This window comes from Dermochelys coriacea, chromosome 12 (assembly GCF_009764565.3).
Source record: "Dermochelys coriacea isolate rDerCor1 chromosome 12, rDerCor1.pri.v4, whole genome shotgun sequence".
Classification (NCBI taxonomy): domain Eukaryota; kingdom Metazoa; phylum Chordata; order Testudines; family Dermochelyidae; genus Dermochelys; species Dermochelys coriacea.
Genome location: NC_050079.1, coordinates 18,940,031 through 18,953,626, shown reverse-complemented (window position 1 = coordinate 18,953,626; position 13,596 = coordinate 18,940,031). Strand labels below are relative to the sequence as shown.

The 13,596-nt window shown below is 41.2% G+C and overlaps 2 protein-coding genes across 10 annotated transcripts in view; one reads left to right on the top strand and one right to left on the bottom strand.

Annotated features, from left to right (window-relative positions):
• Positions 1–1,799, bottom strand: part of ITFG1 (integrin alpha FG-GAP repeat containing 1) — a 202,583-nt gene extending 200,784 nt beyond the window's left edge. For 2 of the 4 annotated variants that reach the window (XR_006275021.1, XM_038368637.2), the window contains exon 1: positions 1,489–1,799. Coding sequence is in view for 2 of the 4 variants with exons in the window: in XM_038368637.2 (XP_038224565.1) it covers positions 1,489–1,771 (283 nt within the window). In the remaining 2 variants the exon portion in view is untranslated. The remainder of the gene's footprint in view (positions 1–1,488) is intronic. The other 2 variants (XR_006275022.1, XM_038368635.2) reach the window with 2 other exon arrangements.
• Positions 1,800–1,840: 41 nt separating this feature from the next.
• Positions 1,841–13,596, top strand: part of PHKB (phosphorylase kinase regulatory subunit beta) — a 224,043-nt gene continuing 212,287 nt past the window's right edge. For 4 of the 6 annotated variants that reach the window (XM_043494809.1, XM_043494810.1, XM_043494811.1 and 1 more), the window contains exons 1-2: positions 1,841–1,974; positions 4,655–4,767. In XM_043494809.1, coding sequence (XP_043350744.1) covers positions 4,713–4,767 — 55 coding nt within the window. In that variant the 5' untranslated portion in view covers positions 1,841–1,974; positions 4,655–4,712. The remainder of the gene's footprint in view (positions 1,975–4,654; positions 4,768–13,596) is intronic. The other 2 variants (XM_038368632.2, XM_043494808.1) reach the window with 1 other exon arrangement.

Below are 13,596 nucleotides of genomic sequence, written 5' to 3'. Positions count from 1 at the left end.
GTACTTCCTTCTAGGTAGTCATTTCCTGTTTTGTATGTGTGCAACTGATTGTTCCATCCAAAGTGGAGAACTTTGCATTTGTCCTTATTGAATTTCATCCTCGTTACTTCAAACCATTTCTCCAGTTTGGCCAGATCATTTCGAATTTTAATCCTATCCACCAAAGCACTTGCAACTCCTCTCATTTTGGTAGCGTCCGCAAACTTTGTAAATATACTCTCTAGGTCATTATCTAAATCATTGATGAAGATATTAAACAGAACCGGACCCAGACCTCATTCCTGCAGGACCCCCACTCAATATGCCCTTCCAACTTGATTGTGAACCACTGATAACTACTCTCTGTGAACGGTCTTCCAATCAATTATGCACCCACTGAAGCTCTATCTAGATTGTATTACCCTAGTTTGTTTTGATATTGTTTCACATGACCTTATTAGAAAGCCTTACTAAAGTCAAGATATACCACATCTACAGCTTCCCCCCTACTCATGAGGCTTGTTACCCTGTCAAAGAAAGCTATTAGATTGGCTTGACATGATTTGTTCTTGACAAATCCATACTAACAGTTACTTATCACCTTTTTATCTTCTAGGTATTGGCAAACTGATTGCCTAAATATTTGCTCCACTATCTTTCTGGGTACTTAAGTTAAACTAACTGGTCTGTAATTCCCCATTTTGTCCTTATTTCCCTTTTTATAGATGGGCAGTCTATTTGCCCACAGAATATGGGCATCGATCCTGCTGCCTGTTGCATGCTAAGCAAGCATTCTACCACTTGAGCTAATTCCCCTTGAAAACATAACATTACTTTAATTTTTGTTACATGCATCTTCAGTATAATGCCGATTGTAGGATAAGACTACAACTATTAAATGACATGCCTTAGAATAGAAACAACTAATACAATATTGTCCAAAAGTCTCCCTCTGACCAGTCAGACAATGTCAATATTAACGAAAAGAAAAGAAGTACTTGTGGCACCTTCGAGACTAACAAATTTATTAGAGCATAAGCTTCCGTGAGCTACAGCTCACTTCATCTAATGTCAATATTGTTTCACAGAGAGGAGAAGCCCTTGGCCAAAGGACTTGTTAACACTCACACCCTGTTTTATGATCGCAGATAAAATTAGGAATTAACTTGTGTTAGAATCAAGACCATAAATATTTAAGTTACACCCAGTACTTACCCCCGTATTACGTTATATGAGCATAATTGATGGGCCTGCCCATGAGGAGTGCACCATTCCCCAGCTCAGGGGCGCAGAGACCACATAGAGAGGAGCGGTATGAAAAGAAGAGACGATCCATGGCATTCACGCCGTTCCAGTAACCAGCGGACTGGCCCCATCTCTGCTGCTAAGGGGGCAGCCTCACCTCCCCCTACCCTACCCCACCCCACCCCATTGCCCCTAGCGGCCGGGTCGCCCACATCCCCCCACCCGCGCTCCAGTCCCCCAGGGCCCAGCCCCTCCAGCACTCACCGCCCCTCAGCACGAACAGGTCCGTCTGCTTATCCGAGTTGAAGTCCCCGAAGGCCACCAGGGTCCCGAAGGCCTCGGCCCCGAAGAGCTGGGCGGTGACGTTCTGCAGCCCCCGGCCAGCCCTCAGCAGCCCCAGGAGCAAAAACAGACCCAACAGATAACAGCACCCCATCCTCCAACCCCCTCGCAGCCTGCCGCGGCCGCTGCCAACATCACTTACGGCAGCGAGGAAGGGGCCGTCACAATCCCCTCTTCGCTTCCGGGACTGACTGGACGGACGCATTTGCGACAGTGTCGTGGGCGTGTTTACGGCCGGCCGGGGTAACAACGGCGGCCGGAGCGGTGCTATCGCCTCAGCCTTTTCCGGTGGAAGAGGCGCGCGGGGAGGGGAGTACTAGTCGTGGTGGTGCGTCCGGGCGATGGCGTCGCATATGGCAGACGTGAGCTGGAGGATGTTGGAGCTGCGAGCCCGATCCAAGCGCTCAGGTCTGACCCCTTCTCCTGGACAGGGCGGGAGCTGCGGGGGTTTGTTTGCTTGTGCCCGCGCTGAGAGAACGGCGCTCGCCTTGTTGTTCCCTGTTCCTCTAACCCCTCTCAGACAAGCCCTGCTCTCGTCCCCCGCCTCAGCTGTGGCTGTCACTATTCTGGCTTGCTTGGCCCTCGGGCAGCTTCGCAGCTCACTCAAAGGGCAGCTGCCTCGGCGGAACTGAAGACACCAGTGCTATTACTACTGCTGCTGCTGCACGGTTTTCTCCTCACCTTCTTCCCTAACGCTGATAAAGTCTGAGAGAAAATCTGAGGCTTGTTCAGGGCTATGGTAACTCGCATTCTCTAGCCCCGCGGTGCACTTCCCCATTAAACTAGATCTGTCCTTGCTATCGCAATAACTGACAGAGATGTATCTCAAATTTAGATCCCTTTCTAGAGCCTAAGTCTTTGTTTGTTTTTTCATCCTCACACCTTGCACAGTAAAAACAAAAAACGTAACAGATCCAATTAGTTTGGAAATAAGTTCTTTTGGATTCATTTGAAGGTCATTTAAAAAATCTGCTACTCTGCTGATGCCTAACTTTGCTGAGACATTTTAAATTCATGAGTTTAATGAGACATTTAAATTTCAATAAAGTTCAGCTCAGCACGTCGTAAGTGAAACTGGTTTGCTTCACACATCATTGTGTTTGACAAGCTGTTGAACAGTAATGTATTCTGAAACCACTAATATATTCTTATATCAGAATCATGAGTTTTTGTCTAATTTTGCTGAGAACCACAGATTAGACTTGCATTCCACTCCGCTGAGATAAGTAAACCAAGGATTTTTCAACAATTTATTGCCATAAACCATTAGTTCTCAACTTGCGTCCCAATCAGCACAGAGCTGCTGCCCATGTGACATCCTCAGGGCCATACAGGTGGTACTGGAGGCAGCCCAAGATGGTATAATAACCAGTGCCATAAACACAAAATGGTTTGTAGTGATTTGTTACATTCTAAAAATTGCTTCCCTTAAAGGGACGCTGTCACCGCATTGTGACCCGCAAAGTTATGTTTTGTCAAAGTTTGTTTGTAGCTCTATATTTGTACAATCATTCAGACAGTTATTAGAATAATTCAACTTTTAATGCTGCTCACACAGTACTACTTAATTAAACTTACAAAACGTGCAAGACAATTTTTAGTTTAGCATAATTTTACAGTCAATGTTCCTATCTAAAAGGAAAATGCATATTTAACTATATACTTGACTGAAATAAATGTAACTACGTTTGCTTATTTAAAAGGAAATTACAAATAGTTTACACAAATTATGTATTTAAATGGAATGTTCAGTGCAAAATTTAGTAAGTGTGACTCAAGTTTACAGTCGAAGGGTGAGACTCACATTTTATAGTATCTTCTAGAAAATAAAGTATCATTTAGGCCCCAGTCCTGCAGACACCTGTACATACTCCAATTACACTTTAAAAGTATGAAAGTGAATTTTTGCCAAGAAAAACTTATAAGTATTGATGAATTAAATAACTGATTGATTACAGTTGTATTAGTAGGAATGTACTGCAAATAATACAGTAGTAGGCCAGTCCTGCAATCTGACTTATACAGAGCCTCACTGACCCTAGCAGGATTCCACACGTGTAAGAGGGTTGCCTGAACAGCTTCATTTGCAGGATCGGGGCCTAGTTTTCAACATCAATTATGAAAACTCTAGCTTGTTTTTGAGTGATTACCCACCAAAACAGAAGAGACACCAACTCAAATAATTACTATTCTCAGAATTGTAATCATGGTATAGTACTGCAGAAGGAAACCAACCTGTAGATTATTTGTAGCCTAAAGATTACTGGGTTGCAATAGCTGTTTAAATGTGCATCACTTGCTTTGTTTTAGCACACAATATGGCATCTTTACTATTAATGGAAGAAAAAATGCTTTTCTTTTGGATCAAGTCATGGGTGGTGGGTATCACAGGCCAGGGGAGGCTGAGCCTCCCCAAACAGCCCTGTGTTGTGCTGCCCATGCTCTGCCCCCGGTCCCTCTCCTGTTTCCTGCTGGTGCTCTGTGGCTCTTCCCCTGAGGCTGGGGCTGGGGGCAGCCTGTGGCCCAGGGCTCCAGGCAGCTGGAGCCAGTGCTTGCACTGCCCAGCGCTGAGCGGGAGTTGTGGGGCTGGTGGCCATGAGGGGGCTCAGGCAGGGGAGCGTGGCGGGGCGGGGGCTAGTCTCCCCAAGCTGGTAATTTAGTGCTGCTCATGCATCAAGGAGTTATTTAATCCTGGAGTAGAATATGTATGGACTTTATTCTGCACATATTGATATTAGTGGCAAAACTCCTATTGACTTCAGCAGTGCAAGATCAGGTCATAGAAAGGGTAAATATTCAAAGCATTGTTATAAAGTAATTAGGAATTTTACTTCAAAATAAAGTAATATTACTTTTATATAATATTCAGTATGGGAAGATTATGAAAATCTAGGTCCTGTTACTTGGTTAGATGTTGTTGATTAAAACTAAGGCACAAGAAAACCAATTTTTAGGGTATAAGAGGGAAAACATAAATAATAATTAACCTTAATTATCCCCTTGATTGTCCAGTGCATCATGTTAATAACTCTGCTAACACTGCTTTCACTAATTTAATGCTGATTGCTTCTAACCCTCACTGGACAGTTTTTGAAAATTGCTGTAGTTTAGCCTGAGACGTTTGTGATTAGCTGCATCGGTTTGAAATGGCCAATTCGGACGATGACAAAGCCAACTCTGCACATACTTTCTCAAGGTTTGGTAAGTGTGTGGTCTTCCCTTTTTTATGTCTTCCACTTTGAAAAGTGTGATTGCTTATTGCTGCTTTCTTGCAATGTTAACATAAAAATGCCATATGTATTTTGTATTTAATTTGTACTGGCAGTTCTTTTATTTATAATTTTTTAAGAAAAATTTATGCCCAAGGATTAAGCTTCTTGTGGGGAAAACCTTCCAAATTTGAAATCTCTTGTTTTCAGAAGGCAAAAAAAATCCGTAATTATGTTGGTTTGTTTGTGTGTACCTTTGTTATGTATCATTTATCAATTCTTTTACGGTGACAGTCTTGGTTATGAACTTTCCTTTGTAATGACAGTTAAGTTAAATGTGCTGTTAGAGCATTGTTTAGCTTCTTTTTTTTTTAGTGTTAAACCACAAATAGCTTATTTTTTTAAGAATATCTCATGTAGCTGGCTACAGTCTTAAAGCTTGTCTCCGCTTGAAAATAAATTTGTATTAAGATACAGTGTGAATTTAAAGCACAGTATCTGTTCATATACAACTCCACATGACTATATAAGAGTGCCTTTTTCAGCTTAGCTTAATCTACTAGATATTGTACTAGTAGCACAAATTTTTAGTGGTGACTCTCAGTCTCATTGCATCTGAAAGGCTTTCAGCTGTCCACTGCAAGGATCCCAACAGAGGAGCCCCTTAAGCTTCTGTTGTACTTTTCTTTCTCCCTCCCTTCTGTGTTAAAGGAGCTACTTGAGTTCTTGCCTCTGCTGAGAATCTGGGTTTGTCTTTACTACCAGGGAGATCGATGCAGATGTCGATTTAGTGGGTCTAATGAAGACCCGCTAAATCAACAGCAGAGTGCTCTCAGGTCGACTCAGGTACTCCAGCTCCCCGAGAAGAGTAAGGTAAGTCAAATGGAGAGCATCTCCCTTTGACACAGCGCAGTGAAGACACCGGGGTAAATCGACCTTAGCTACGTTGACTCCAGCTACATTATTCACGTAGCTGAAGTAGCGTAACTTAGGTCGACTTACCACGTAGTGAAGACAAGCCCAGAGTTTTTCAGTTTCTTAATTTGTGTAGCTACTCAACATTTCCTACCGGTAACTAAACAGATTTGTAACAGTTAAATCTGTTGTTGTCCTGAAGTCTCAGGTTGAGCAATGGCAGCACAAAATACTGACATTTGAGTATCCAAGATAGTTTCCTGTTTGGTTTGTAGCAATTTCAAGACTTATTTGGCAAATGCCTGTTCATGTTAATGAGTTTTGAGAATAAACTCCTGAATTTATACTTTATTGTTTCGCGCTTCTACTGAGTTACATGTCGTTAGTTACAGCAAGTTCTGAAATCCAGTGGTAAAGTCAGAGTACAGTTAATTACATAAACTGTTCCTTTTATTTCAGAAGATGAAGAGACTTAATAAGATGTATCAGAAGAAATATGTTTGGAGTTGGTTTCTTTGTCTTGTAAAGGAGACTAATAGAGGTTCTAAAAGGGTTTTAGTGAAACAAGGAGTCATTGGCAGAAGTTAGCTTAATTTCTTGAAATAGTTCAATTTGAACAATATTGTATATTGTAAGTCTTGCAAACTCCAAAAACCCTAATTGCTTCCAAGGGCACTTTTGTTTCTCTTATTTTGACTTAGATGATGCTTAGTTTTAAATGGCATACTTTAAGGAATAGACTGGTAAAATATATTGCATTGTTTTCCTCCTTACCATGGAATTACAAAGACATTATATGCATATGCACATACAAAATTCTTTATTACAAAAGGCAATTTAAAAGTTTGGTCCCTTTAAAACAAAATTAGTAGATTTTTTTTAATTGGTTCCTCTAACTAAACTGTGAAAAGAATTTAAATAACTCAGTTTTTTTTCCTGGTAAAAGATAATTGAGTTCTCCTGAGTTAGTAATTGCAGTTTATGTTCTCCCAGGTTAGTAGTTGAAGTTTGTTTGCAGTTTTGCATGGTAATTTACTGCTTCTCATTACTGAAATATTTATTTTGGGAATGGTGAAAAGCTAATACAAATAGCTTTACAAACAAGAATTCTTTGTAGTACTGTCCTAGTATTACCTTTATAAATGAAACATGTATTTAAAATTACTGCGAAAAGTGGGCTGCTTCTCTTAAAACTTTGCTCTCAAGCTTCAGCTATCAGGGCAAGTAAGGCATTCTAAGATGTTATATCTATCTATTTTAGGGCTTTATGCTGCCTCCCATCATTGTAGTATCTGAGTGTCTTCCACCTAAACTCAGTAGCAGTCCTGAAGTCTGTTGCAGACTTCATGGGGTCTCTGGCATTTCTCCCTTTTTGGGGACAAAACTCTGCTTACAATTAGCTTTTGATTTTTTGGGAGGAGGGACTTGATTGGGGTTTAGAAATAGAAGAGGGTATTTGTATCATGTCACTTAAGGTGGAAAGGTGTCACTTGACTGGGATGTGGGTGGTCGTGCATAGTGGTTGAAGGAGGAATCAGGCAGCCAAGAATTGGAGCTGCTGGTCATAAGTGGTACTTCTGGGGGAATTCTGTACCACTGCGTATGCAGAATTCATGTCTGTTGCAGATTTCTTTGCTTCCCCGCGGAAAAATGACTTTCTGACGGGGAAGCAAAGAGAAGCCAGGAGAGGTCACATGTCCCTCCCTAGCACTGCAGGCGCTTTGTTTTGAGTGCCTGGAACAGCAGGTGGAGAAGCAAATCACTGTGGGGCTGGGAAGGCCCTGACCAGGACTCCCCCATACCCATATCCTACTGCCGAGCCTCAACCGCCCGCACCCAAACTCCCCACTCTGCTGAGCCGCAACCCTGCACCCAGACCCCACCCCTGCATTCAGACTGCCCCCACCAATCTCTCCCCAACCCTCCCCACTGAGCCCCTCTCCCTTCCCTCCTGCATCTGGACCTCCCCTGAGCTCCTGCATCTGGACCTCCCCTGAGCTCCTGCACCCAGACCATCCCCTTCTGAGCCCTGCACCTGGACTTCCCGTGCCTAGCTCCATCTCCCTGCACCGAGACCACCCCCTGCCAAGCCACACACCCCTGCATCTGGATCCCCGCCCTTGCACCTAGACCCTGCCAACTGAGCCCCCTGCACTTGAACCCCCACCTGAACAAGCCCCACCCCTATACACCTGGACCACCCTGATGAGCCCCACCCCTGGACCCTCACTCTACTGAGACCCAACTAGCTGCACCCAGACCCCCACCCCACCAAGCCCCACTCCTCCAGCACCCAGACTTCCCTGATGAATCCCCCACACACAAACTCCCCCTCCTGAGTCCCATCCGCCCAGACTCCTCTCACTGAGCCCTAACCACCTTCACCCGGACCCATTGCAGAGTCCCATTGCCCTTGCACTCGGATCTCACCCCCCCAACAATCCCCTGTGCATCCAAATCCCCCCCACTGAGCCATCCACACCCAGATTATCCTCTCACCAAACATCTGGATCCCCCCACACTAAACCCCTCCACATTTGGATCCCTCTGGGCTGAGCCTGCCTGCCCACACCTGGTGCAGAGAGGCAGGGTACTGGGGTGTTTCCTGGGCATGCCCAGCCCTTGCACTTTGTCAGGATTGGGTGCAGCTTCACCGCCAAGTCTGTACATGTGGGGGCTGCAGGGTGCACATTGATCTCCCACCTCCATGCAGTCAGTGGCCTGTGCTCCCCACTGCTATGCTGGAGCCTCCACATTTATTTATTGACACACATTTTCAGAATTTTAAAATATTGTGTGCAGAATTTTTAATTTTTTGGTGCAGAATTTTCTCAGGAGTAAACTGGAGTCAGAAGCCAGATGCCAGAGTCAAGGGTCAGAGCCAAAGTCAAGTCAGGAACTGGAGCTGTGGGTCAGAGTTGCATTACCTGGGCTGAGGAAAGGCTGGGAAAAAGCAGGCACAGGAGTTATTGCAGGCATGGGCAAATGCTTTGAGCAGCCAGCTCCCTATTGCTAGTCTTAAGGGCAGGTTTGCTGATCCCCTCATTCATTTGGACAATTTGGCGTTTCAGTTGGGCCCAGCTGCACTCCTTAGACTGCCTGGGTTTTAGGCTAGCAGGTAAGCAGGCTAGCTGCAGGTCCTTACTCCTGACAAAAGTCTTTCTTGAAGAGGAAGATTTTCAACAGATAACTTTGGAAGAGTTGCCGGATGGTTGGAAGCATTCTTGATGTACACTAACTCAGGAGCCAAGGTTATTGTTAAAAGCAATAATCCATCTAACCTTAAAGTGGAAAGAAAAGCTGATAGTGATATGACTGATTCCAACTGAAGTAGTTTGGTCCCTGTATTCGATAATGGATGTGGTGGAAACCACAAGGACAAGATTTAAAACACCTATCAAAATGTCTTGCCTTCAGCCTTCTGTAAGAGGATATGGCAAACAAGATAGCTGTTATCTTTTACAGGGTACAATGCTGGTCAACCATGACTATTTTAGATTATTTGAAAGTGCATCTGGATCTTACCAGCAAAACATATCAAGGAGCTGCCAATGCCTCTGCTATTCAAAGAATATGAATAATTGCTTTGTTTGGAGTTCAGTAAAATTCACAGCATTTAGCCAGTAATCTAAGTCCAGAGTGATGATCTTTGATCAGTTAGGTGATTCAGACTAAAACAGAGGGTGCTTAAATTAGTAAATCCCTCATGTACTTTTATTTAGAATGTTTCATTTGAATGATTGGTTCGAATTATGTGTCTGAGTTGAAAGGGTTTTAATTTTTATCTTCCCAGTCCTAATTATTGCAATATGCTTTTGTTCTTTTTGTTTATTAATAATACCTATATAGCATGTATAATACAGATATATATGCTCATTGAATTTTTTGGGGGGCTGAGTATGGAGTTAACATAATAAGTACCCATTCATCACTTAAAAATGGATTAAAGTCCTCTTTAATCTCATAGTTTTTGATTCAATGAACATTAATTGAGGATAAGAGTTTGACTTTCGGATGGAGGTGTGGGGATAGAAGGTTACACTGTCATGGGACAAATTAGAAAAGGGGTGGCACAGATAACTGCAGATTAAATTAGGAAAACATGAGAGAGGGCTAGTTAATGGGTAGGAATGATATTGTAGTACAGAACTAAATGGCAGGAATGAGGGTAGAGGATGAGTGTTGGAATGGAGCTGTGACTAAATGAGTGAAGGTTGTAGAGTAAGTATTGGAAGGAATCAGATTTTTTTAAATCAACAACAAAAACACTTGGAGCCGAAAAGAGATGAGGTCTGACTGGATGCCCCCTGTTTCAGCACCAAGTTGAATCCATCAGACTGCTATTGACATTATAAAGTCAGGGCAGGTGGATATAGGATGTGTGCAGGTCTAGGAGAGGCTGGAAGAGGAGGGAAAAGTAAAAATGAGAGAACCTACAAAAATAATGGACTCAACAAAAAATATGAAAACATTTCCTCAGTCTTTTTGCTTCTAAGTTTGCATTCTTTCTTCTATTACCCATCTGTTTTTGTCTACTGAGGTTATTATGTTTACGCCTTGTTACATGTACGTAGTCCCTAATGAGTATATGGGTAATATATACTGATAAGGTTTATAAAGTGCTTTGAACATAGAAAGGCCTATATGTGTGCTAAATAGTATTAACTGTGACTATAAATTACAATACAAATTTGGTCTCAAATTATTACATTTTTCTTGCACCTCTACAACTATTTTTGACATGACATTGTCTTATTTCTCAGTGGCAGCTTTATTCCAGAACTTAATTTGGCCTTACCTTTCTGATCTCCTTGTAATGTAGGTTCCATTTCTATCAGTTCACCCATTTGGACAAACTCTTGCATCCACATGGATCTAGTTGCAGGAACAGGGCCATGAGATTAAAGAAGGAATCTAATAAATTGGAGGTTGGAAATTAGTATTCTGTGAAATTTTATTTTTCCCACTGAATATTTTAATTTAAATCCGTAAAAAGAAGCATTGTTTCATTCAGTCTAAAGCCTTGATCTCTTTCCTCTTAGATTATTAAATTAGTAAAGAAAAATTGTAGTTAAATAAAATGAAGAAAATAATCTGTCACGGATAAGAACCACATATATGAATTAGCATAATTCATTAATTGAATTCTGGACTTAGTCTTACAGGGCATGTCACAAATCTACATAATGTGCATGAGTGCTAGATTCTACATTTGAAAATTTAGTTTGCTAAAGTAAAGCATAAAACATTTGTAACCAGATTAGGTATGCATCTAATTTTTTCCTGCCAGTTGACCTTGTAATGTTCACTCAGTCAATTGCCTGTTTCAGATGCTGGGAACGAATTACTGAAAGTGTTTTGCTAAAAACGCTGTTGTCAAACCTTACTCTCCCTTGGGAAGAACAGAAGCTGCAGGCAAATCTTCAAACATTTAACTTTACTTTTGAGAACTTTGAAGTTGAAATTTGGCCCTCGGTATAAGAACATAGTTTATGTATTACCCACTGAGTGGCATGTTTGTAAATGCATTGATCTACATACTTATGTATTTCTCATCACCATAATGGCTGAATGTGCCATGATCATTAATGGCTTTTTATCATCACATCACAACATTAGTTTGATGTAACTAGGTATTCTCCATTTTATGTACAGAACTGAGGCACAGTGTAGATTAAGTGACTTGCCCAAGATCACACAAGAAATCTGTGGCTGAGCCAGAAATTAAAGTTCCAGTCCCATTCCCTAGCCTCTACTCCAACCTTCCTACAGTATGAGAAGTAAATTAGGACACAGAACTTCTTAAATTTTATTATTTATTATGAATCTTCAAGCATTGCCAAACATTCTCATAATGGAAAAGCTCAGGGTTGAGGTTAGATAGTGACAATAATTTGTTAGAGATGTCGTTACCATTTCTAAAATATGAAAAAAGATTAAAAAAAAAAGTGACCTAGGAAATAGACATTGTTACTGTAAAACATGAAGTCGTTAGCCTTTGTTCTAGTAAGATATGGAATTAACAGAATTATTGAATGCTTAAACTTTTCTTGTATCACCTCTTGTTCATAAAATTGTCATAGTTCTTGCCATTATGTTTTTCCTTTTATCTGCAGAGTTTTATAAATAAAGTGTATTGAGTTGTTTTTAGGAAATATATTGCTGATGAAGATTTAAACTTATTGGTTGAGTTCCTAAGAAGTGTCTTCCTGTTCTAGATTTCAAAAATCTTTTTGGGTATAAGACTAAGAAGAGAGAAATGAAGGCAATGTAATAATAATACTAAGCACATACATGGCACTCAACATTTAATTTCTCACAGTATCTCAGTAAGGAAAATAAATATCAACATTTTACAGTTCAGGAAAGTGTGGCTGAGATGCTAAAGGACTTGTCAGAGACCATGGACAAAGTCTGTATCAGAGGTGTGACTAGAACTCAGTCCTCTCTTCAAACAATAACCCATACCTATCATGTCTCAGTATTTTCTCAATTTGTGTATATTATTTTTTATAACTTCGGCTGTCTGAAGCAATTCTTACAATAAACATGTATGTGTCTATATTTTTAATTTGTTTTAACAAAAATGTTTTTATGCAAAAACTAATTTAAAAAATCACGTGTAAAGCTTTATTTTAAATTTCACTTTATGTAGAGAGGTGTTTGAGGAGGACAGATGCAAAATGAGGGTGGGTAGGTGGTTGCAAAGCAGCAAAGCTAATCGGGGCAGACTGTGTGAGTTAAAGAAAAAGTTGTCACAGGGAAAGGATCTTTTTGGACCAAGGACAAGATTCCCATTTAAGAGCAGGAACTTCAGTGTATAAGGTAACCAAGAAACAGGCAAAAAGAAACTTGTGCTAGTCACACCCATGTGAAGAGACGACCCGCACCTGCTGATAGTGGGGGGGACAGAGTGAGGGCAGCAGTTTCAGCAGACATTACTTAGCATGCTCAGTACAAGCCAAGCAGCAACTCTGGGGAGGCTCGTGACTCCATGTATCCCCTCCCACCGCGCCTCCTCTTCCCATTTCTGGCTAATGGGAAATATTTGTTCAGAACGTGTATTCTCAGTACATTTTATGAATTGTTTATGTTCATGACCCCTGGCTGTAAGGAGTGCTCTTGTAAACTAAGACCATCAGCCCATCAGAGAGGCAGAGCTGGTCTGTGTTATAATGACTGTGTTCTTTGAGTCCCAAACTGTCTAGTTTGGGGAAGGGGGAAAGACATTTGCTAGAAATACTGCCAGGGACATAAATTATGATCTTAGACAAGTTGACAGTGCCTCTTCAAATATGCCCGTTAATTAATTTACAAGGAGCTGATATTCTCAGAGGAGAAAGGAGGGAAGGAAGGGACTCGGTCTCTAAAAGTAATTGGCATTTATGTAGTGCTTTTTATGTATAGATCTTAGAACTATATTGGAAAAAAGTGAAGCACAGACAAGTTAAGGATCTTGTCCAACGATTTGCAGCAAGTCAATAGCAAAGCCAGAACAAGAATCCAGATTTCTAATTGTTCTCTCCAGTGTTCCTGTCCAGTGGATCACAACTTCTAGTACACTTTTAGAGCGAAACTACGTGAACTGTGAACATATAAAAGCCATATATTGACTACCAAATATATTATATTTTGCTCCATAACATTGTGTTGAAAGCCCACTGAGTTTTTAATTGGACAAGTGTTTCATCAAATAGGCTAAAAGAAAAGGAGTACTTGTGGCACCTTATTTTGTAACAAATTTTGTAACAAAATTGTAACAAAATTTGTTAGTCTCTAAGGTGCCACAAGTACTCCTTTTCTTTTTGCGAATACAGACTAACACGGCTGCTACTCTGAAACCTATCAAATAGGCTGTTTGGCTTGAAACTGAGACTTTTATTTTCACACTACTTTGTTTTGTTCT